This window comes from Papilio polytes, unplaced genomic scaffold (genome assembly GCF_000836215.1).
Source record: "Papilio polytes unplaced genomic scaffold, Ppol_1.0 DF824047.1, whole genome shotgun sequence".
Lineage (NCBI taxonomy): Eukaryota > Metazoa > Arthropoda > Insecta > Lepidoptera > Papilionidae > Papilio > Papilio polytes.
This window is the reverse complement of record NW_013525157.1, coordinates 3,399,566-3,421,441: the sequence shown is the minus strand read 5'-3', so window position 1 is coordinate 3,421,441 and position 21,876 is coordinate 3,399,566. Positions and strand designations below refer to the sequence as shown.

The following is a 21,876-nucleotide window of genomic DNA, read 5'->3' as shown; positions in this document are numbered from 1 at the left end:
CTCTGGATCAGTTGGATGTAGGGATAACAGTGAATGGCCAGATTATTAACAACATTCGTTATGCCGATGATACTGTTTTACTCGCCTCAACATTGGACGACCTCCAGATCATCTTAGATAAAGTCCAATTTGTCAGTTCGAAGTATGGTCTTAACATCAATGCCAAGAAAACCAAATATATGTCGATTTGTAAAGTACCACCAGCTAGCCTCTCTCTCATTTGTGGTGGGCAGCTCCTAGAAAAAGTTAGCAGGTACAAATATTTGGGATGTTGGGTTGATGACACAGGGGATCACAGTCTCGAAATAAGATGCCGCATAGAACAAGCCCGGAACGCTTTTTTTAGACTTAGGACACTTCTGTGCAACAAAAAGCTGAACATCGAGCTAAGGATGCGGCTAGCGCGTTGTTATGTTTTCTCCATTCTCCTGTACGGCGTTGAAGCGTGGACCCTAACAGAATCGATGTGCAAAAAAGTCGAAGCCTTCGAAATGTGGGTATACAGGAGAATGTTAAGGATATCCTGGAGAGACAAAGTTAAAAATGTAACCGTGTTAGAACGCATGAAGAAGAAGACAGAAGTGATGTATACAGTTAAGAAAAGAAAGCTGCAGTACCTAGGTCACATAATGCGAAATACCAAATACGAATTACTGCAGCTCATCGTACAAGGCAAGATCTACGGAAAGCGAAGTGTAGGTCGAAGAAGAATGTCCTGGCTCAAAAACCTACGCCAGTGGTATGGAAGGAGCACCCGTTCGCTCTTCAGAGCCGCGGTGTCAAGAACGAAAGTCGCCCTAATGATCGCCGAACTTCGGAAGAAGATGGCACTTTAAGAAGAAGAAGATACCTTTATTATGCGTAACCTCAAAGATAAGAATGAAATTTAAACAAGTAATTAAGATTAACACTTAATTAATGCAAGAAGTACAAGTAAAATGCGGTTCAAACAACTTAAAATAACAGATATATGAAGTATGTACATTTCTTAGGTTTTTTTTTTATTTAATCCACAGAAAATTGTTTACAATTCATCTCAAATTCGGATTAAAAAAAAACCTTTCGAAAACTATTTATCTTCGGCGTTTGTACAAATCTGTCCTTTACTGATATTACCCGAAGTAATAATAGACAATTATTGTCTAGCTGTGTAACCAAGTGTTAATATAATTTTGGGCCATGTTTATCATAACGCCGACAAGATATATAGAGATATAACTATCAAATGACATTATGAACTATACAAAACTAAACATGTACGAATGAGGCTGTGGCGGCCTTGGGGGGCTTTATCAATTTCCGTGACAGAAACCGGTCACACACATTTCGTAAGATTTCTATTCAACTACACATACTGTTATTCACGCTCACATATAGTTAAACCTGATAGGATATGACTTTAAAATTTTATTAAAACTGTAGTTAATTGCCCCTCAGGGAGTGACTGTATTCGTGAGATTGTATAGTAAGAGCTAAACAGCCAATAAATGACTAAGTGCGGCGGTAGGAGATAAGTGAGCGTATTTCTTCACTGGCTGCAAATATGCTATGAAAAGTTAAACTCCTCAATAACAAAGGATGTCTTCTAAACACGAGTTACACCTACTTATGTATTCATGGTTGTAATATAACGTTGTTATCCTGATAGCTTATGCTTTCTCTTATAAAATTTTTGCCAAAAAATGAATCATCCTCTGTGAATCACTTTGTTAACGACGTCTCCGCAATCCTGATGCTCGGTCCCGTTATGTCCTCGTTTTAATGGGATTTCTCGCGGATCGTTGTATGGTTTCTTCGTAATATTTATTTTCATACTTTGCAAAATGCATTGTTGTTTACTTAGTTAGAAGGAAGTGGATGTAAAGCCTGTTTAATGGAAATCTCATTTATGTTTATCTTTAGCATTGAACTTGAAAATATGTACAGCTATACATTAGTTCCTTATCCATAAAATAACATAGTGTGGTTTGGATTATTTAAAAACACATATGACTATATTTTTGTACAGGTTAAACAGTGGGAACTCGCTAAGCGTTTGTTGTTAAACAGCTCGAAAGACGCACAACGTTAACATACAGGCGTGTTTTTCTTTCATTCGTTCCACCACATACCTTCGGCAAATGTTATTACTATTCATATTCACCATTCATGCATGTTTGTGAAAAACAGCGCGTGTGTCATTACATTAATATTTAAAAGCACCGCAACTTGTTAGTCACATTCAACTAAATGTCTCTATAACTAATGATTTTGAGTTAACCTTTGAGATAATATGCAAAGAAAATTTGGAAGTTATGTTACCGTTATCAATCGAGACAGCTCCATTGGTATATGATAGAATATTTAAATTCACGAGTATAAACATAGCGTTAAATTCATTGCTGTGTAGTCATTTTGTCGCATATAATATGAGCCTGGTTACACCAAGTACATTAACTCTCAACTCCAAGGCAAGGCTATCAAATTGTATAATACTCTTAATTAATATCTAATTCTCGTTACCTCCTTTCCAGCAATAAGGTCGTGAGTTGTTAGCGAAAGTATGTATATTTAAATGAGTATTCCACCACGACCTTTGGAATAAAGCCAAGTACCTGTCCACCGGTTTACTCGGACCGACAAGGTTTCCCGTGGTCTTTGCCAAATCTATTCAAATGAAAAGAAAGTATACAAACCACTTCGACATTATTCATGGCCCCTTTTACTTTGAATTTTTTCTCAGTTCATTCACAAGCTGTTTAAGGTTGATGCCTCAAGGTATTGCTTCCAATTATTATGTCTTTTTATGTTTGCACCTGCGATCTTTTTTTTTACTGTTTCGCTTAAGTTGAATGGCCAATTGACATTTACTTATCCGGTGAACCACCTTTTAAGTTCCTTAGTACCCTTCTGAGGTTCAACTTTTTATAACCTTCCTGGGATGGTTGATAACTCGACTCCCTTTATCAGCAGGCATTGTGGTGGAATATTGATGGAAATTTATCAGACACAACTTACTATTACTGTTGTACCGTGTGTTCTTGTTTGAAAATGTAATAAAGTGTTGAATATCTCGTGTCTTTAAAGATTCAGTGTTCATCGATCGCGTGCCAGCCCCGGTTTGATTAGCTGCAGTAAACCCCCTCGACTCCACAACAAAGACATTCATTTTACGTTCCAATGTCCCTTTGACTCTGCTGTTGCTTTACTATAGAAATTTAATAAAGCTTCTGGTCCCAACATGGATTCCGTCGTATATTGGAATAGAGTAAAATTTTACGAATTTAAAGTTTGTTAGTTCTAAGTCGTAAAATTCAATTGCAAAGATTGTATTGGAACCTGACTAAAAGCCTTGCTTAATTCCACAAGCCAAATAAAAATATGCAATCTTTAAATTCTAGTTGACCGTGATTTAATTACATAGTTCCGAAAAAACTAGATTCGGCTAGAACGGTGGAAACGAATTTATTCTAAATTACGCTGGTCACACCACACCCGTGTTTTGACTAAAGCCAGAGAAATGTAGGCCGCAGAAATCCGCTTATAGCCATTTAACCTCTGTCAGCGGATGAATAACCGCTCTCCTCGAGGTCTAATAAAAAATGTATTGCCTTTAAGAGTTAAATATAACATGGTTGATTACTGGAATAAAAATCCTTCTTTCACAGATGATAAACACAATGTAGAAACCTTTACGTTACATTTATCGTTTTAAAATAGTTTTGTGACTAAGTGATCTCTTCGACTTGACAACCAGTATTTATTGTCAAAAAAATCATTAGTATGCAGTCCCTAAAATTCATTTCGGTGACAAATTCAAAGGGACCACCCAAACCTCTCGTTTATCATAGCAACTATAAAGGTAATGATTTTATGGTTAGTTGAAACATATTGTGATATCTATAGGTAGTTATAATGTATGACTTTCTCTTATGATATTTATTTTGAAATGAGAAGAGTTTAATTAATAAGACTAGCCTTATCTGAACGCTATTAGTGGGGAAGAAATTCGGATAGAACATGATATATCATTGAAAAAAAAACCCTTATTATCATTACAAACGAATCTTCGAATACAATATACGGTTGTTTGTATGGAACGAATATCAAATTAGAAAAACGTCAAATATATTACTTAGAAGCGAAGGTACGCCACAATGTATAAAAAAATACCAAACACCCATACGTGTCCTTTCATGGAACGAGTCGAATTAGAATTCTAGTCGTGATCCAAGTTTGTGCTGCACTTTCTACGACGAACAATCGCTTGCTTGTACATTCGATTTTAAACTTTATTCAAACAAGTTAGACCTTGATTTGCTTTGTTTGTTGATTCTTGAATCAGACAAAGACGGTTTTGAAAGTGACATGGAGTTTATAATACCTAAACAGTCAGGTGAAGGACACTGTTATACTTTTATTGACGTCGTAAAATAGTCTAAAAGCTTCTAACGGTATAAAATAAATAAAATCTGTATTTCTAGCAATTCTAGCATATGTTACTTATTTACTAGTAATATTATTAAGAAGTTGATGCCAAACACACGGTGCCATTAAATTTATCTTCTAACTCCATCTACAAAAGAGTTACTCTTGCTAGAGATACAAGATGGTGCTGCGTGAAATTTTTATATTCAATATATAACTGCTATTTTGTTATGGTATTTTCCATCAGGTGAACGGCCCTCATGACTCGTCTAGTAATAACACTCCTATAAAAATGTTATTGGACTGTGTATTCAATAAACAGAAGTTTAAATTCTATGCATAATATTATAACTAACATCATCAAATAAAGATAGGATTAGATGGAGTTATAAAGTAAAGTGTTGCTAGCAAATCAAAATTTTTGACTGTAAGACAAAAACAAAACCCTTTAGTTTTTCGGGCATAAAAATAGAATTAATAAGGTTGGTAACGAAACATTTTTTTTGTAAAACGTAATGTCAATATTTTAAAGGTACTTTATGCTAAAACAACTTAGGTATTGTAAGTACCTGTCACCAACGAGTGTTAAATAAAATATGGAAACCAATTGGTAATCTGTAATCTCCGTAAACTGAAGTGTTATTATGAACGAATATAATTGCCACTAATTCTTGTTTAGTTTTTAATAGTTAAACTTTGTGCGTACACATTGTAATGAACAGAGGTCAATTGGTGTCTCGCTATCAGTTCAGCGAACTAGCTGATGACCGCGAGTGGCGCACGCAGATGTTTGACCGAATTTACCAGGATGTTGCAAATGTTGCGGTTCCCTTACTAATACAACAGATGTCCTCATTGCAATCCATTGTTTGAGTTGCGCGCTCCATTAGAAAACAAAACAAGGCTTTAGCAAAATATTACCTGTTACCATTAACATGTAAATATCATGTTCTAAAAGAGATTTGCCCCTTTGAAATTAATGTAGGAAATTTTATATTTAAGTAATAATTCTGAAAGAGAGACAATTCGTGGCTCTGGTATTGACCTGATATGCATAAATGCAAACCGTTATTATGATTGAATTCGAAGCGAACTTTCTACTGACATCAAATAGTTATAATCTGCAATCCATCATGATAGAAGATAACATGTAATTATGTTACAAGAAATACTAAAATGATACATCTGTGAAAATGTTTAATGAAGAGTTTTTGTTATTCTTATACCGTTACATTTTTTGAGGCTGTTCCATATTTAATATTTCGACCTTAATGATGGTTATACACAACACACCATTAAAGCGTAAATGCTCCTTGTGTATAAACCTAAAAATACGGTAGACGCTAAAAAAGGTAATATTTTCTGAATGTTATTGTTAAAAATATAATAATAATGCAAACAGTTCCAGGCAAAATACAATTAATTTTTTGTGGCGTCATTTTATGTTTCATAAAATACATAATTTACTGATCTAGTGCCAGTTTGCACCAGGTAACAGTAGCTTTTGTGATTGTTACCTTGATGAACAGATATTATTTACGTGACACAACCGCTCCACAAACCTTGACCTGTACGTTACCTAACGAGTCCGCTATGCATTGTTTATAACACTCGCCTGCAAGACAAGTAGGGACGTTAACGATTATCGATATTTACTAATCATATCGATTAATGCTTTAAATCGAAAAACTCTAATTTATCTGGTGTTAAAACATCCCGGTTTCTCTTATTTAAATTAAACTAGAAAGAAGTAACAATACAAATGTACATGCAGGATTTATTAAATACGTAGTATTTGTTATATCTTTATGTTTTTATAATGTTTAATGTATTAGATTATGCATCTATTAATTTGGTACTTATTATACATCAAGCAACATTTAAAACTACTGATATGAACTTATGACAAAAAAATACGGAACTCCATGTCTTAGAATACATTTTTGTAATTCCTAACAATATATTCATTTGTAATTATAATTAATTAACAACCGTATGAAAATTACGCAATAGCTAAATGAATCAGTTGAGAGCGAACGATGATTGACCCGCGCGCGGTCGCTCACCTCCGCGACACGGTGTCTATGCTTCTCACGCAGATGTACAGTAAACCGAACAAATTGATCTTCAACTATTGGTTACACTGTACGTGCATAAAACAAACTTGAATGCCTCACCGTATTCAAGCTGTAGCTATCAGAACAATGTTGCATAAGATCGATACGAAAGTGCCACTTTAATTAGTTGCCAGTACCTATATGAGACAATTATAAACACAATCGATCTTCTTGTATTCAATTTATTTATAATCTAGTGAGTTTGTTTTTGCACTTTTTTCAGGCAGTATACTTTATTTATTATCGATTGAATGTGCCTAAGGGACGATTTGACAGATATTTTTAGAAAGTTTTCCTTAAGACTCTGAACACTCCTCTGTTTATTTCAGTCCTCTTGCGATCTGCGATCAACTATTGTTAATTTACTTCTGTAAAACTCTTTAAAATTGTTTCCCATCACTATTAGTGATTCACTAAGGTATTTTTGCAAGCAAAGCACAGTTTTAATTGTTCAAATTTCAATTTGTTCAAAATATTTCAAATAAAATAATCCTATAAAATAAGACACTGCACAATTTCCGTTAGTTTGCATATTTCACAAATTTCATGCGAGATTTTACACTAAAATCAAATGTCTGGCTGAATTCGTAGTTCATTTTGCCCGAGTGAGCATTTTATCCACCTTGTAATATTGCGACTAGCATTATTCTGGAAAAATTACGTCTTCCAATTTTCATGAATTTTAAGGTTTAAAATTTCCAGCAATATGTTTTATCATTCAATTCAATTAAAAATGTTTTAAATACGACGTAAAGTTAGACCTCTCTGCATGCATCTCAAAGCTCGTCATCAAACCTTTAGTTTAATAATACATCGTATTTATGATGTCAATAGCCAACTAAAGAAAAAAAATATGTTACACTGTGCGAAACTAATGTATTTATTATTCTTAATATGTAGTGAAACTAAATATTAAGAATAATAAATTAGGATGTACAATACGAAAGACTATTTCTTTAGTTTCTAATGAAATCATAAAGCTATTGAGAGCCCATTTCGTAGAAGGCACTTTAATGATAGTAATACATTATATAAATAATAGAGATATTTTTTATACACGCGATTACAAGAAATTGTAATTTATTATAACAATCTGAACTCGATACTTTAATATCTTGAGTTCAACGTACTCGTAACTTAATTATCGACCGTTTTTTTATTACGAAATGTCTAAAAACTTAACTAATGATGGCTATGGTTAAAGTTTCACTAGAACGATATATGTGCGTTAGGAGATCCACTGCTCGGTAGCCTTCTATAAAAAACGTGCTTCTTTTTGTAATAGTATTATTATATATTGAAAATAATGTCTAAAGTACACGTAATGGAGTTATACCTTTACTCATAGGTTATCCCAAAAAAGAGAAAGCGACCACTTTGATCAAAGCTACAATGAGTCATGTATACAAGCTGTTGACGCATAATAAAACTATACTAACTACCCTCGTAATAAACCGCAATATATATATATATAACGCTTATTTTACGTTATAAAGCGTTATATCTTTCCTTTTTTTATTTATGGAATCTAGTTGGTACATATAAGGCATACGCTCTCAAGTTTACTGTGTTGTTCGGTTGGTAATGTGCAAATAACCATTATCGTAAAACAAGTGCACTTCGGTATTGGAAGCAGCTGCCAAAATATCCTAACAACACCAATCTCCGACCGAACTGTCTTATGTACACATATGGAGGATTGTGTCGTTTTTAATTTATTTCATTATTATTTCATTTTATGGTATACTTCATCGTTATCTTTTACTTTTTTGAAAGTAAGAAAATTGTTGTATAAATGTCTCCCTCTAACTCCTCCCAAGTTCATATCATGTAAATTATTCATAGGCTTATAACATCATTTTCACTTGGTGAAAATAATAATGATCGAGTGCAAAATATGATTTCGGTTTCTCAAGCATTCGTAGCTGCAGACTAGCATTATCCCAATTTGATTTATCCTAAGTTTTGACTATACTATTCAGAGAAAAAAATGATTTAAATACCTATGGATATTAATGTCTATATTCCCACATTATACTAAAAATAACATAATATTTACTCTTGTTATAAAGGTATTTATTACATACAGTTCCACTTTTAGCGGCTTAAGTCGCTTGCTGTCTAAACAAATAATGATATGAAACATTTTACCCAAATTACAGTTATTATCATAATAACAAGACTGTGTAGTTTGTGGAACGTATTTGTGTTTGTCGGACCGTAATACCCTGTAGGCTTTTTATCTTTATAACTGAGTGACGGCGGGTTTACTGTACATGCTTAATAAGACGTAGCTTCTCAGTTTAAATCTTAGCTGAGATAATATTTATTACAGACCATGTAGAAATATACATTATTTTGAATGTTAACTTTTTAAATTTTTACCAGCGCTTGAACACGAACACTAAACTGAACTAAGTTTTTATAACCTGGTCAGGACATTACAAGTTTTTCAACATCTTTATTAAATTGGAATCATTATGAGATTTTGTAGAAACAAATAAACAATATGTTACATTAACTTTCATCCAAATTTTGTATTAAAATCAGTTTTTTTTTTTCAGATAACGGAATGCGCACATCGATACGCGCGAGCCGGTGAAGGTGAGTGAACATCGGTCTGTTAGTTTCGATATCTAATCGCTTCCCGGTCGACGTCGGCGGTAACCATTACTGCTCACCAATTTAAACATTTCAAAGCGTAAACGATCCTCATTTGAAACAATTGCAGTGAATTGACGTCCACTCGTCCGGCGCAGTTAACTGACCCTTTAACGCCATTATCCCCTGTAATTTTAATAAAGTACTGGACACAAAGAACTGATACAAATCACTGTTTTGTTTCTTTTAACTCCACTCCGGCCTTATACGTAGTATCTATGAAATACGCAAACTGTTTCCCAATTTTCATGAATCAAGATTTTATTGGACTTTTAAGGATGAACATTTTTGACAATCTGCCAAAAAGCGAGAATGTTTCATACCGTTAAAGGTTGATACTACAAAATTCCATCTGATAGACAGGAATTCTTTAGTAACGCAATTAATCTTGAATTTGGGGTTTAAGTATAAGTGTCTTTAGCTTGTTCAGTCGTTGTTATTGTCATTTACAAACCAAATCGATGTGAATACTATCGGCGTCGATTATTACTTTCTTTTATATCATGTTATTTGAAGCCATCAAGTCACAAAAAGGCATTAATTTAGCTTGTAGATAATAATAGCAACTAATGTGTTTTAGATATCACTGAATTGCCAAATTTAGCAATTATACGATTACTTACTTGCAATTAATTCCAATTTATTTGAGCATGTATAGCGTAAATGCTTAGGGCACTTTAGACATATTATTTTCGTTGATAAATCTGTTCTGTGACATTAATTGGACCTTGCTTAACTTGGTTAAAATTCTCAATTACCCGCCTACAGTCATCTACAATAAACCTCTTTATTACGCATTGTGTCTAGTCGGTTCTGATTTATGCAGTCTCATTTTACACTAGGAGCACAATTCAAGGGGCTATTTCTTATACGCTTTCATGTTCTTGAAACATGCCTTTATAAATGCATGCAACTGATAGTTTTTGCTTTGTGTAGACTGTAGACAAACAAGCGTAAGGCAAGATGAGTCAGTCTAGAAACCGGTCTTCGCCCGTCTTTAAACATCATCGGTCAATTGCCACAATGGCCTTTAAGTCACGATTGTCGAGTTTTTCCTTTATCCTGTACCAGTGTTTATTATTCTTAAACAGAGTTCGTAAAGGAAGGCGGTTCAATTCCATATGTTTCTGGTTCAACTTCGCCTCTTTAACACTTGCTTGTTTCTATTGAGTTTTATGTGGGGTTCCGATTGAAGTAACAATTTTCTTGTCAGCAACAGTAGTGGTGAGATAAATTGTCTTGTTTGGGTGGTCTGGGATGCGGATGCAAGTGTTATTGATATATCTATCGAAGGCTATTATCCAATGATTGTAACCGTCCCTTTCTCTCTTAACAACACCAATACTTCGTTTAATAAAATGTTTTCATTGATTTCTTGCATTTAATTAATGTCACGACTCACTTCTATCTTATAATTTTAATTAAAAACTATTGTGTACTGACAAATGGCATTGCATGTTTAATTTTTTATTTAACAACTGAACTGAAATTAATTGCAATACTGTCTGCAATGAATACAATAAAAAATAAGGTTCAATTAAAATCAAATAACAAATAATGGACAAGGCTAGATGTATGTTGGTAAAAAGATAATTGACAATGCGGACACATTCAACCCACGAACAGTCTAGTATCGAAGTCCAAGTGACGACTAAACGAATACCGATTCAAAGCGGTACACTTATGTTTTAAGGCATTCATTCAGACAGCATTTTTCTATTCGACTTTGGCGCTAATTAAATTTGAAATTAAACAAATGGTGACTCAATAGTCATAACGGAAATAAGAAACATGCATACTTTCTATCAATTTTAAAAGAACTAAACCTCCTATGATGGTTAGACGTTACCGTATCAGTATCGACCGGACGCATATCGCGTCTATAAACAACGGCCTTCGACGCACACAAACTTTCTCATACTGCGCTACCCTCACTAATGGATACACCCTCTTGTCCTTGACGTGGCTCACCTCAAAATTAACTAATCAATGGGTAGTTTTTCCTTTTTTTCTATGATTAATGACAGCTACCCCCAAGGGCTTATGTTACACAAAATTGGATCGTGGCCCTGCACTTATTAAGACTAAATGAAATTTGAAAGGACCTTAAATCATTGAATGGTTTTTTTTTTAAGTTTCTTATTCAAAAATAATTCTACTTTTTTATTGGCAACAGTTCTGTCCGCAAAGTGGTTGTGTAACATTGCAGGTACGACACGACGTTAAAGTACTTTTGAAGCGCTCTCTACGCTATTTTGAAACAATCAATCATCTGTGTTAATGAAACGGAAGTCAAATTAAAAGTTCCATTTCTTTTTCTACTAGGAATATCCTACTAATTATATATTTCTGCTTTATATTAGTAGATGGTAAATGTGGCGAATAAAAATTGACAAAGTAAGCCAAACTTTTTTGCAACAATTACATGATTAATGCGACTACATTGTGTTGAATGACCGCTGCTGGCGTCTGGTTTATCTTTAGCTCGTCTAAAAGCTTTTTAGATTCAGCAAATCAATTAGGAACTTTTTGAATAAACATGGTCTTCACTTTTTACAAAAATCTTTGCGTTATTTACATTAATCGCCATAATAATATAAAACCTGTTTCATTCTGTAAATGCGTCTTTATAGAGGTTTACCTTTACTTCATTATCAATTTTAGCTTCTTCAAAATTAAATTAAAAAAATACTAATAACTTTACCAGTTACAATTAATGGTTAAATAGCGTGTTGGCGGTACTCCATTTATGATTAAAAAAAAACTGCTGAAACGTGGTCAATGAACGCAACTTTGTTTAGAATTAAACTATTCATATATTTAAAACAATTCGTTATCGGTCGCATACTATTGAAGCTTACAGTTCAAGTTGTAAGGAGTTCGAATATTCCCACACAAATTAAGAATTCATAAAGGAAACGTTGCGCGGTTAGCACACTTCTCACGGCTTACCTGTTACGTAGTGTTGCTGTACTGTCGAGATCTGTTAACTTTTAACTACTTGGGAATGTTGCATTCTTCGCCTATACTAGACATTCAATTCGCTATTTTCCACTAACATCTTCTAAAATCATTGTATCTTTGAGATGACATATCCATCGCACAATCATACTTCATACTAATATTATAAATGTGAAAGTTTAGATGGATGGATGGATGAGGGATGGATAGATGTTTGTAGCTTAAACTGCTGAACGGATCTCATTGAAATTTGGCATAGATGTAGAGGATAGTCTGGAAGAACACATAGGCTACTTGGTTTTGTTTTTTTTTATTACCACGCCGACGAAAGCTAGTCTTATTATAAATATATCATTACTGTTTTTTCCCATTATGTTAAAAAGTTTCGTGATGTAAAATAAATTATTTTATCTGTAAAGCATAATATGGGCATATCATACATTATAAACGCACAGACCATGTAATTACTGCCGCTCTTTGAATTAACTGTTACAAGGCCGTTAACTAATGTGATGCAAAATAATTAGCAAATATACCTATGAGCTACATATTTGTATTTTTATAAAATGACAAAAAGAAGATGTTATTTTTTTTTGTTCCCTTAAAAGCAATAACGATTTTAGTTAATCCTTGTGTATTAAATGGTTATTGAATTTAGTAATAAGAGATTTATGTATGTATGAACATAAATGTTATTAATAATTTTAATTAGGCCAGTAATCAAAATGCAAACATCAATCATGATCAATTTCTCCGACACAGAACAATGACCGAGTAACATTTGACCGCATATGTTATCAATATAAACACGAGCAATACAAACTCTGAATGTCGTTTTCTTCATACGCCCTTGTTTCTTAAAGTTGTCAAATACACACTCCGGATCACGATAAGCTGGAGATAATTCGTAATTATAGTTTCTTTGCCTTGAGATAAGTTTAGATGCAATCAATAAATACTGGTTTCCTACTAGATCATATGTGAAGCTGAACTTTATTATAACCCCTAACATTTCGGAACGTTTTATTTTTGTTACAAGAGGGGGTTATTTGAAAACATTTGTGACAGCTTAATAATATTTTAGCATAAAAATATATTGAATAGCAGTAATGTGCGCGCAATATGGGAGCGGCTTATAACGGGTCATTGTAAACAAACAGATTTTAAGAATAACGCTCCTGTGTGGATTCATCGACGGATTTAGAGCTCCGCTGGAGGCACGCGCCTGGAGACACGATCACGATGCACTATCAATGTTAGGGCTGCCACATGTTTAATCCCAATTTTTTAGTTTATTTAATACATACATAGTTGAACAACAGAATTGACATCAATTTCTTTGGGTCACAACCACCACTGATTTAATTTATTTACTGAATCAATGGTGAACATTGTTTTTTTTTGTTGTCCGCCAAAGAGACAATATTTGAAAGGTGATGCTCTTTTTATTGCCAGTGTCTACGGTTTTTGAAATTAGGCAACCCTGATATTCCGCACTAAAATATACCATCGTTTTTATTTACATACCGCGTTGATGTATATTTAGATTTTATAGATTGTAAATGATTGAAGCTCGCGCGGTAGCGAATCCATCAAATTCAAATGTAGTGTTAGTACCAACTGTCAGTCGGATTTTAATGTTTTTTATAAGTTGGTATATGTTTATTAATAGGCTCTAAAAACAACACACAAGTTCTTTCGGATATTAATGCTCGCCTATTTGTACATTACAAAGGAGTCATGTGGCTTACTAACTGTAGCAATAGACATGAAAGACGTAAACATAATTTGAATCTACATCTATAGGCCTTAACTCAAAACGTACACAGTGATAAACGTATTCGTAAATAAATATGGTTTCTAATTTTGCTCAAACAATATCCGTCTGTTTAGTCTAAAATAATACAAAAACAAATAAATTCGGATGGTTTCTTATTATTACAAGAAACAATGTTTACTTTTTTGTGGATTTCTTAAAAAGTTCCAAGTAAACGAGGAATAAATACATAAACATTGTTATCAATGTTGATCGACATATCTGTTCGTAAATGTTCTTACACTAACAACATTTGACTTACTAAGAACATGTATTAATGAATGCATCTACCCATTCCATATGCATAGATGTACCAAAAATTAGGGAGATTTATTTACATTAGGTACGGTATCGTTAACTGGCAATCTGTTTATCCAGGTGGAGCATTACTTGGAGGATTGGCATGGGCGCGCGGTGAGAGCAGCAGCACCACACCAGGATGACAGAAGGAGAGAGGCACCAATGCGCCGGCGGCACCAACGCCGCGCCACAACACAGGAAGGGCCACAGGTTAGTTGCATCCTATTAAATTCGAAATAAGCACAACTATGGCTTTAATTAAGCTTGTAGTACATAGGCCATATCATTTCCATTGATACATTATGGTGCTTTTTATGGTCAAAGTCGACATTAAAGAATAAATAGGGAATGTTTGGGTATCTTATTAATCTTATTAACAGAATAAATGCGTCGTCCTAAAAGACGGTCGGATTGTTATTCAAACTGGGAATTAGTGGTTTAGTGAGGGTCACTTGATAGATTTTAACCCCTCGTAGAAACCACAAAAATACGGATAAGCTCATTACCGTATGAAGTATACAGTGTCTAACATTTGCACTGAATATTAGATACTTTTATAATATCGTTGTAAAGTATACTTTAAAATATCGTATTAATAAAAATGTAGCAAGCAATTAAATCATTTATGTTTTTTGTAGACATATCTTTTGGTTCTCTATTCTATCGTGGTAATCAAATGCAATAGTAAGAATTTGCAATAATTTTAATGCGATTACCAGTTTTTAGTTGAGCATTGAGGCAAGTCCGTCGTCAATCTCCGCCATTAAGTCACGGTCTGACGATGCGGTGTTGTAAATGAAATGGAATCCAACTTTGCTTCGCTGTTTTTATCGACATTATCGTTATTTGCTTTCGAAACGATTATGATATTATCAAGCAATCATAATACTGAGAGCATAAAAATGAAGATTACTTACAAAATGCTAGTAAATTGTTCTTAAAAGTAACACAATTAAAGAAATTACCTATTGTACTTGATACAGTCCAAACGCAAAACTAATTTTACTAAATACCGATTAAATCCTTGTTTGTGTTTGTGATGTTTGTGAGATTTCTAAAATATAATTTCTGAGGAATTTTAATACAAAATATTCTAATGATGACATCCTTTTTTGGTAATGGCAGTGAAAGTTGAATTTTGCGAATAAGCGCAAAAGTAAAAGACGCAAATAGATAAGGTCGTTAACAATTGTGTGTCAACGGAGGAATATGCAAACTATATTATTATATTACATCAGTACAAAAAAGAAAAGCCATGAACAACGAAATAAATATTGTACGCATTCAATACCACGTTTGAAATAATTTTTGGTATAGTTTCGCCGCTAGTGTTGTGTTGTGTTTACTAGTTGGTGAGAGCTGTAGGATTTCTTGTTGATCTAAGCTCTCTTTCTCCTTATAAACGTTCCATTAGGCCTTAAGGGTAGTTGTCCCCTTTTATTATGTGAAACTGTGGCAACTTTTAAACATGTTGTCGCCCCAAATTCGGTTCACAGCCAGGAAACGACGTTTTTTACAAAAGATATTAGTAAAATTGAAAAATTAATTTTAGGGAAATAAATTCGTTTCCTCAATATAAATGTTTCTATTGGAAAATTTAAATAAAACACTGGTATTTAGTTTGTAATTTATAAATACGTAGTAATGTTATCTTTTATTTCGAACACGGCAAATAAATAGCGTTTGTGTCAATTGGAAAAATTTAACCAATTTTGTGTTATCATAACAAATGTTATTTGTGTTTTATCAACATGTTTATTCCGTTACACGCCACAAAGTGGTGCTCAATATTTATTGTTGACGTATTTAAAGATGCCAAACAAATAAATAAAACTTCTCTCCGACATTTTATTACTTGTTTGAAAACCTGAAAAAAATATGTTAACATAAAAGTAAAAATAAAAATTGCTTAAACACTCTAAACTTACGAAATACCAAAGTCACAAACGTATAAATTGAAGAACCATCATTCGGTTACACCAATGAGTTAATATAAATTTCCACAGACGTAACTCGTTTTGAAACATATTGGTTGTCTCTGCTCTTTCCAAACAGAATGAAAAGGATGACTGTATTTTTAATACAAATCATTCAACAGTTAAAACCCAAGTTCGCTCCTTAGTGTGGGCTGTGTCTAAAAATATTGTAAGCCTGCACTAGCACTGCAGTGCGGATACATTTGTTGCTTTAGTGTTCGTCGGTATCGAGCAATCGGCAACAACATCCGAAACCCACTCTACTGCACCTCGACCAATTAATTAATTCCTAACAAAAAATCTTGCAACTGAAATATTTCACTCAAAATTATCTCCTACTCCAACCTACATGAAACTTTACTATTCAATTTCTTTTCTTATTTCATAAGCGAATGTCCAGTATTAGAAAAATTTAAATCTTTGTTTTGAGTGCACAGTGTGACCATGTACTGGCATAATTTAATAAAAAAAAAGGAATTTAGGCATAAATAATACATATTAATAACCTCAAACATGATGTTTGCTACCACGTCACGACAGAGTATTCGTCACCGGAGATAACCACTCTGTTATTGGAATGAACAATAAGAGGTGTAAATCATATTTTGAGGTTAGGTAAACAGTTTGTTATTATTGTTTTAACATGGAAACGATAATATATCAATCTACATTGGATCAGTTAGGTAGAGCAAACTGGTTCTTAGTTTCCGATGAATTTATAATTTCTGAGTACATTACCCGTAGGCTTACAAGGATTTGAGTCATACACAAAAATGAATTTGTTGTATACGATAACGCATGTCAGTGTATCAGATAGCGTGCGTACAGTTTGCGACACCTGCTCCACATTCGCGCTACCTCCGATATCAGGCACTCACAAAGCTCTGAGTTAGTCATCTCCGTGGAACAATAGGACGCGCTCACTCAACTGCTAAACACTTACTGGATACAAAATGTGTACCTACTGACGAAGCATAACTATTCCTTACGTGGCTGTTATCCCCGTGCAATGTATTGTGATGTGAAGTTCGCGTGACAAGCTTCCGTTGTGATTAAATATGGCGAACCTGAAAATCGAACGTGTAACATTACTCGAGGAAAGGTATTGCAAAGAGTCACACTTTTCATGCTATTATTCACGTTCTAATTTAAACTATATTGTTTATAGAAAGATTTTTCTATCCGTATTTGCATAAGTCGCTAGGTTACAGGTTGATGGGTCTTTATTCACTAAACTAATACTGTTATTAAAACATAATCAATCATTAACGTCCTCTTCACCATAATAAACTAGATAGTAAGATAATACCTTGTTGTTACTACCATCTGTTCTTTACTACAATTTAAACAATGTGATAAGAAAGTGACAGTTGGTGGTTTGGTTTCACCTATCATACGACCGATGTTTAATACTGTGACAATGTTGGGTCATGACCTGTTGTAAATTATCTAAATTATTACACATTAATAAATACGACGTGTAAATGTTTTTCCACAAGTACTATTACAATTTAATGTCACAATTCATCAAATAATATTCCAGTAAACTTTAATTATTCATTAAAGGATAAACGCTGTGTTTCCCAAACTAAGGAATCGTGTGTCCGTTCTTACAATGTTATTGCACTCGTTTCAAATATTTACTTATTCACCGATGTAATTATAACAGACAAGGAAACCCGTCAATCTCGTAACGTGAGGCACGTGCCAGTGACACGATAGACGACCCACACGGGTTTCTCTGCCACTAACGCTATTCTTACAAGGATTTAAACGTTATTACGTGAAAATGGCACAATCTTGCTCGTGCATTCTTAATTTAATTCATTGATTTCTGCTTTAATATTTGATTTGGGTTACTCTCATTTCTTTATTCTTACACGGGAATGGGTTACGCGCTCTTTTCTGCGCCGTTCTCTATATTTGTGAACTTTAAATTTAGCTAATGCTGGTCGATATAAGATTTATACTAGCACTAAATTTCCCAACGTTTGTATATTTCCACATATTCGGTTAAAATAACTATGTCGTTTATAAGATTTTTTTATTGTTACCAGGAGACAAGAGTCAATGTACGCGATGACGGGTCTCTACGCGGAGTCTGGCTGTGCGGAGGGCGAGGCAGGACCCAGCACGCCACCTCATGCCGCGCATCCCCCGCGCGACTCCGTCAAGTGCCACAGCAGGAACCCCTCAGCAGGCATTTGCGACAGGTAAATGCATTTATAAAAAAAGGATCGAGTAGATTCTTCGAATAATAATGGGTCATTTTTTATTGAAGAAGGTTTTATTTTTAACTCATGGACAATTTCATACATTCTAATTTACCTTCAACAAAATTATCATTTACCAGAACAGGGCAAGAAACTAAAAAGTACTGAATTGGGTTTCGAATTGTTATTATTTATTTGGTAAACAAATGTTACGTTATTTTATCATGTGATACATAAACAATGAGACAATCATTGTGACTGAATAAATAAAGACATTTACCGATGTCGCCTGTAGGTCCTCGCTATCGGAATCTTTGTGTACGACCCACACTCAATCACGTATTGATTTCCATCGGCATTTCCCAAATAGAAAATTATTGTGTTTATTCTTTGCAATGTGTCAACATTCCTTGTTTATATTTGTAAATAAATTAATTGGATAAAGACTTTGGTATATTTTTATCGATGCATCTTAATTGATGCATGATTCATAAGAAACCAAGTTTCAATTCTTTGCCAGATATCAAAATTGATTTGCTAGTTAGGTATAGATATTAGTATAAACAAAATGTTCTCTCGGTACCAACTAAATTAAACAATTGTTTCTTTATGTATTGATAAACAATTCTGAGCACGCCATCGGTAAACTACGTTCAAAATGACATTCTAAACCGTCGTGTTAAGTAACATTGCTCGTAAATATTTCTTTGCGTAACAGTTTAAATCCGTAGTCGTGTGTTCCTGTCGCCGTCTCATACATACCATGTCGCGACGCTCTGTGGCCCATTTTCGTTGACTACTTACGATCGACAATGTACCTTGGCTCTTTGTTGAATGTTGATAATAAACGAGGCCATGTCGCTTCTAGATTCTCTTTAACTTTGACTTGGACTCGTCAATATTATATAGTAGTAAATTGTACATACATCTATGTTCCTTCTAATAAAACTCTTTGTTATTTAATGAAATACTTTGTTGAAAGATATTTGACCAAAATTATTAATTCACTCTATGAATCAGTCGGCCAATAGACTCTCCGACTACTACACATTAGTAACTTTAAGAGCGCGGACTCACCATTGACTAAACTTTCACTCAGCTGTTTAGTCGCACTTTGATTCCTATGTGCTTTCATGGAGGTGCGCACACTGCTCGATTTTTAGTTGTGCAACTAAACAGCTTGGCTGAGCCAGCATCTGAAGCGGCTGCACGATTATGCCAGCTCGTTTCTTAGGATCTACTAGGAGCACTATGGGATTGACATGTCTTTCCCAAGACAAAAATCCCCCTTTACCTAACAAATGTTGTGCGAAAGGTGTGCGCCCGATCTAATAAGATTTGTAATGGAACACATAGCTTAGTGTCCATAGTCAGCGATAAAAATATTAACTACCGCAGTGCAAACACGTTGTGACTTATCACAGAAGATTTGTCGCTAGGATTGCGTTATACCAATAAAAACTTTGTATCTTGAAAGTTCTTCTAAATGATAAGTGTCCAATCTAATACTAAAATAGTTACCTATTTGATAAAAAGCAGATGATGTAAACCTTGCAGTAAGACAGCAGTTTGAAATTAACCATGTAATAATATTGCTTTCGTTATGTCAATAGGAAAATACTCGTATAATAGCTGAAGTGATACGGATACCAATAACAAAAATGTCGGATAACAATCGACTATTTCCGCTTTTTAAATGAATGAATTCGATCTTGTCGGTGATTTTTAAATACGACTGAAAATGATAGTTTTTGTACAGCTTGAATTCTAAGCAAAAAAGTACTTTGTCTACATAATAGAAAATATGGTATTAATTTAAATTTGTTTGTTGCAGAGATCGCGAACGAGAAAGAGAGAAAGAGAAGCCACACCAGTTGTTCCCAGAAATTCTAGACATTCCTCATGACGCACGTGATTGCGGTATCCTGTCCTGGAGACCGTTATTTATCCAGAGATTCTCTAGTATTAAAGTAAGCATACAAATTTCTAATATAAATTCACAACAAAGTTTAAATTCCTTCATAATATACATTTCCATGTATTTGGGCGGTGGTCGACCGGGAATTGCGTAAAATTTTACATAAATTATGGTAAAAGCGGCCGTCGATATTGCATAAGTTTATTTTGTTTCCTTTCCGTCTACGTGAGAGATTTTGAATAACTCATTAACATGCATGTTTCATACAAAATGTTAATATATGTAGGCGCTTTGTATTCTATATCGGAACGCCACGGATGTTGGACCAGATAATATTGACGTTCAGAGGTAGAGATTAGATCTCGAGGCTGTTTTATCTAGCGAGTTATTTTTATCTTTATTCTTCAAAAACAAGGAAGTTTATAGAAAACATTGTAATAGAAATATTACATTGAATTGCGGTTAAAGTTTACAATAAATACCATCATTGTGAATAAAATAAAAAAATGAGTAAAATGCAAGAATAGTAGACTTATTCAAATAGAAACACAAGTATTGTTTCGTCTATTCGAGAACACTAATAATCCGCTATGTTTCATTTGCCTATGCTGTTTTAAATGTTATACTTCATACTAATATTATAAATGTGAAACTTTAAATGGATGAATATATAGATGTTTGTTAGTGTTTGTAGCCTAAACTGCAGAACGGATCTCAATGAAATTTGGCATAGATATAGAGGATAGTCTGGTAGAACATATAGGCTACTTGGTTTTGTTTTCTTTGATACCACGCGGACGGAGTCGCGGGCGAAAGCTAGTCTCTAATGTTTTCATTCTTAACGTTAATTTTGTTACAGGTGTTCGTATTTTTCCTTTCGTTCCTAGTAACGCTACAGCAAGCGCTTAGCTCCGGATACATAAACTCTGTGATCACGACGATCGAGAAACGTTTCGAGATCCCGTCCAGCCTGTCGGGCCTCATCGCGAGCAGCTACGAGATCGGCAACGTCATCACCGTCATCTTCGTCTCATACCTCGGCAGTCGGCGGCACATACCCGTCTGGATAGCAGTCGGTATGACATCCTCACATAATTAATGTTTAGTTTCTATTCACATAATGAGGCTAATTTATAAACAAAGACATTTAAGAAATGCATAGACTAGACATAGTAAACAACATTTTTTCACCGGTAACTTCTTTAAACGGTACTATGTTAGTTGTCAAGTTTAGTACGACACCACAAGACACACACAACTATTGCCATGTTATAAAACATTCTATAAAATTATAATAAGCTCTATATTTAGTAATGAAATAAACTAAACAGTGTCACAGAATAAAATACAAATATTTATATATGATTTAGTTATACCTATTGGTATTATGTGAAAAATGACTCCAATGAAGTATCTACTATACTTCTTCTTATTTTTGTAAAGTAAAGGCTCGAATGTTAGGTGAGGAAGAATAAAAGATAGGTCTAGAATTTAAAATATTAGTGCC

The 21,876-nt window shown here is 34.0% G+C and overlaps 1 protein-coding gene across 1 annotated transcript in view; it reads left to right on the top strand.

Moving 5' to 3' along the window:
• LOC106100571 (solute carrier organic anion transporter family member 5A1) overlaps positions 1-21,876 on the top strand; it is a 44,293-nt gene that overhangs the window by 12,493 nt on the left and 9,924 nt on the right. The window contains exons 2-6 of the mRNA XM_013279462.1: positions 9,089-9,128; positions 14,341-14,472; positions 18,296-18,451; positions 20,286-20,421; positions 21,229-21,445. Coding sequence (XP_013134916.1) covers positions 14,402-14,472; positions 18,296-18,451; positions 20,286-20,421; positions 21,229-21,445 — 580 coding nt within the window. The 5' untranslated portion in view covers positions 9,089-9,128; positions 14,341-14,401. The remainder of the gene's footprint in view (positions 1-9,088; positions 9,129-14,340; positions 14,473-18,295; positions 18,452-20,285; positions 20,422-21,228; positions 21,446-21,876) is intronic.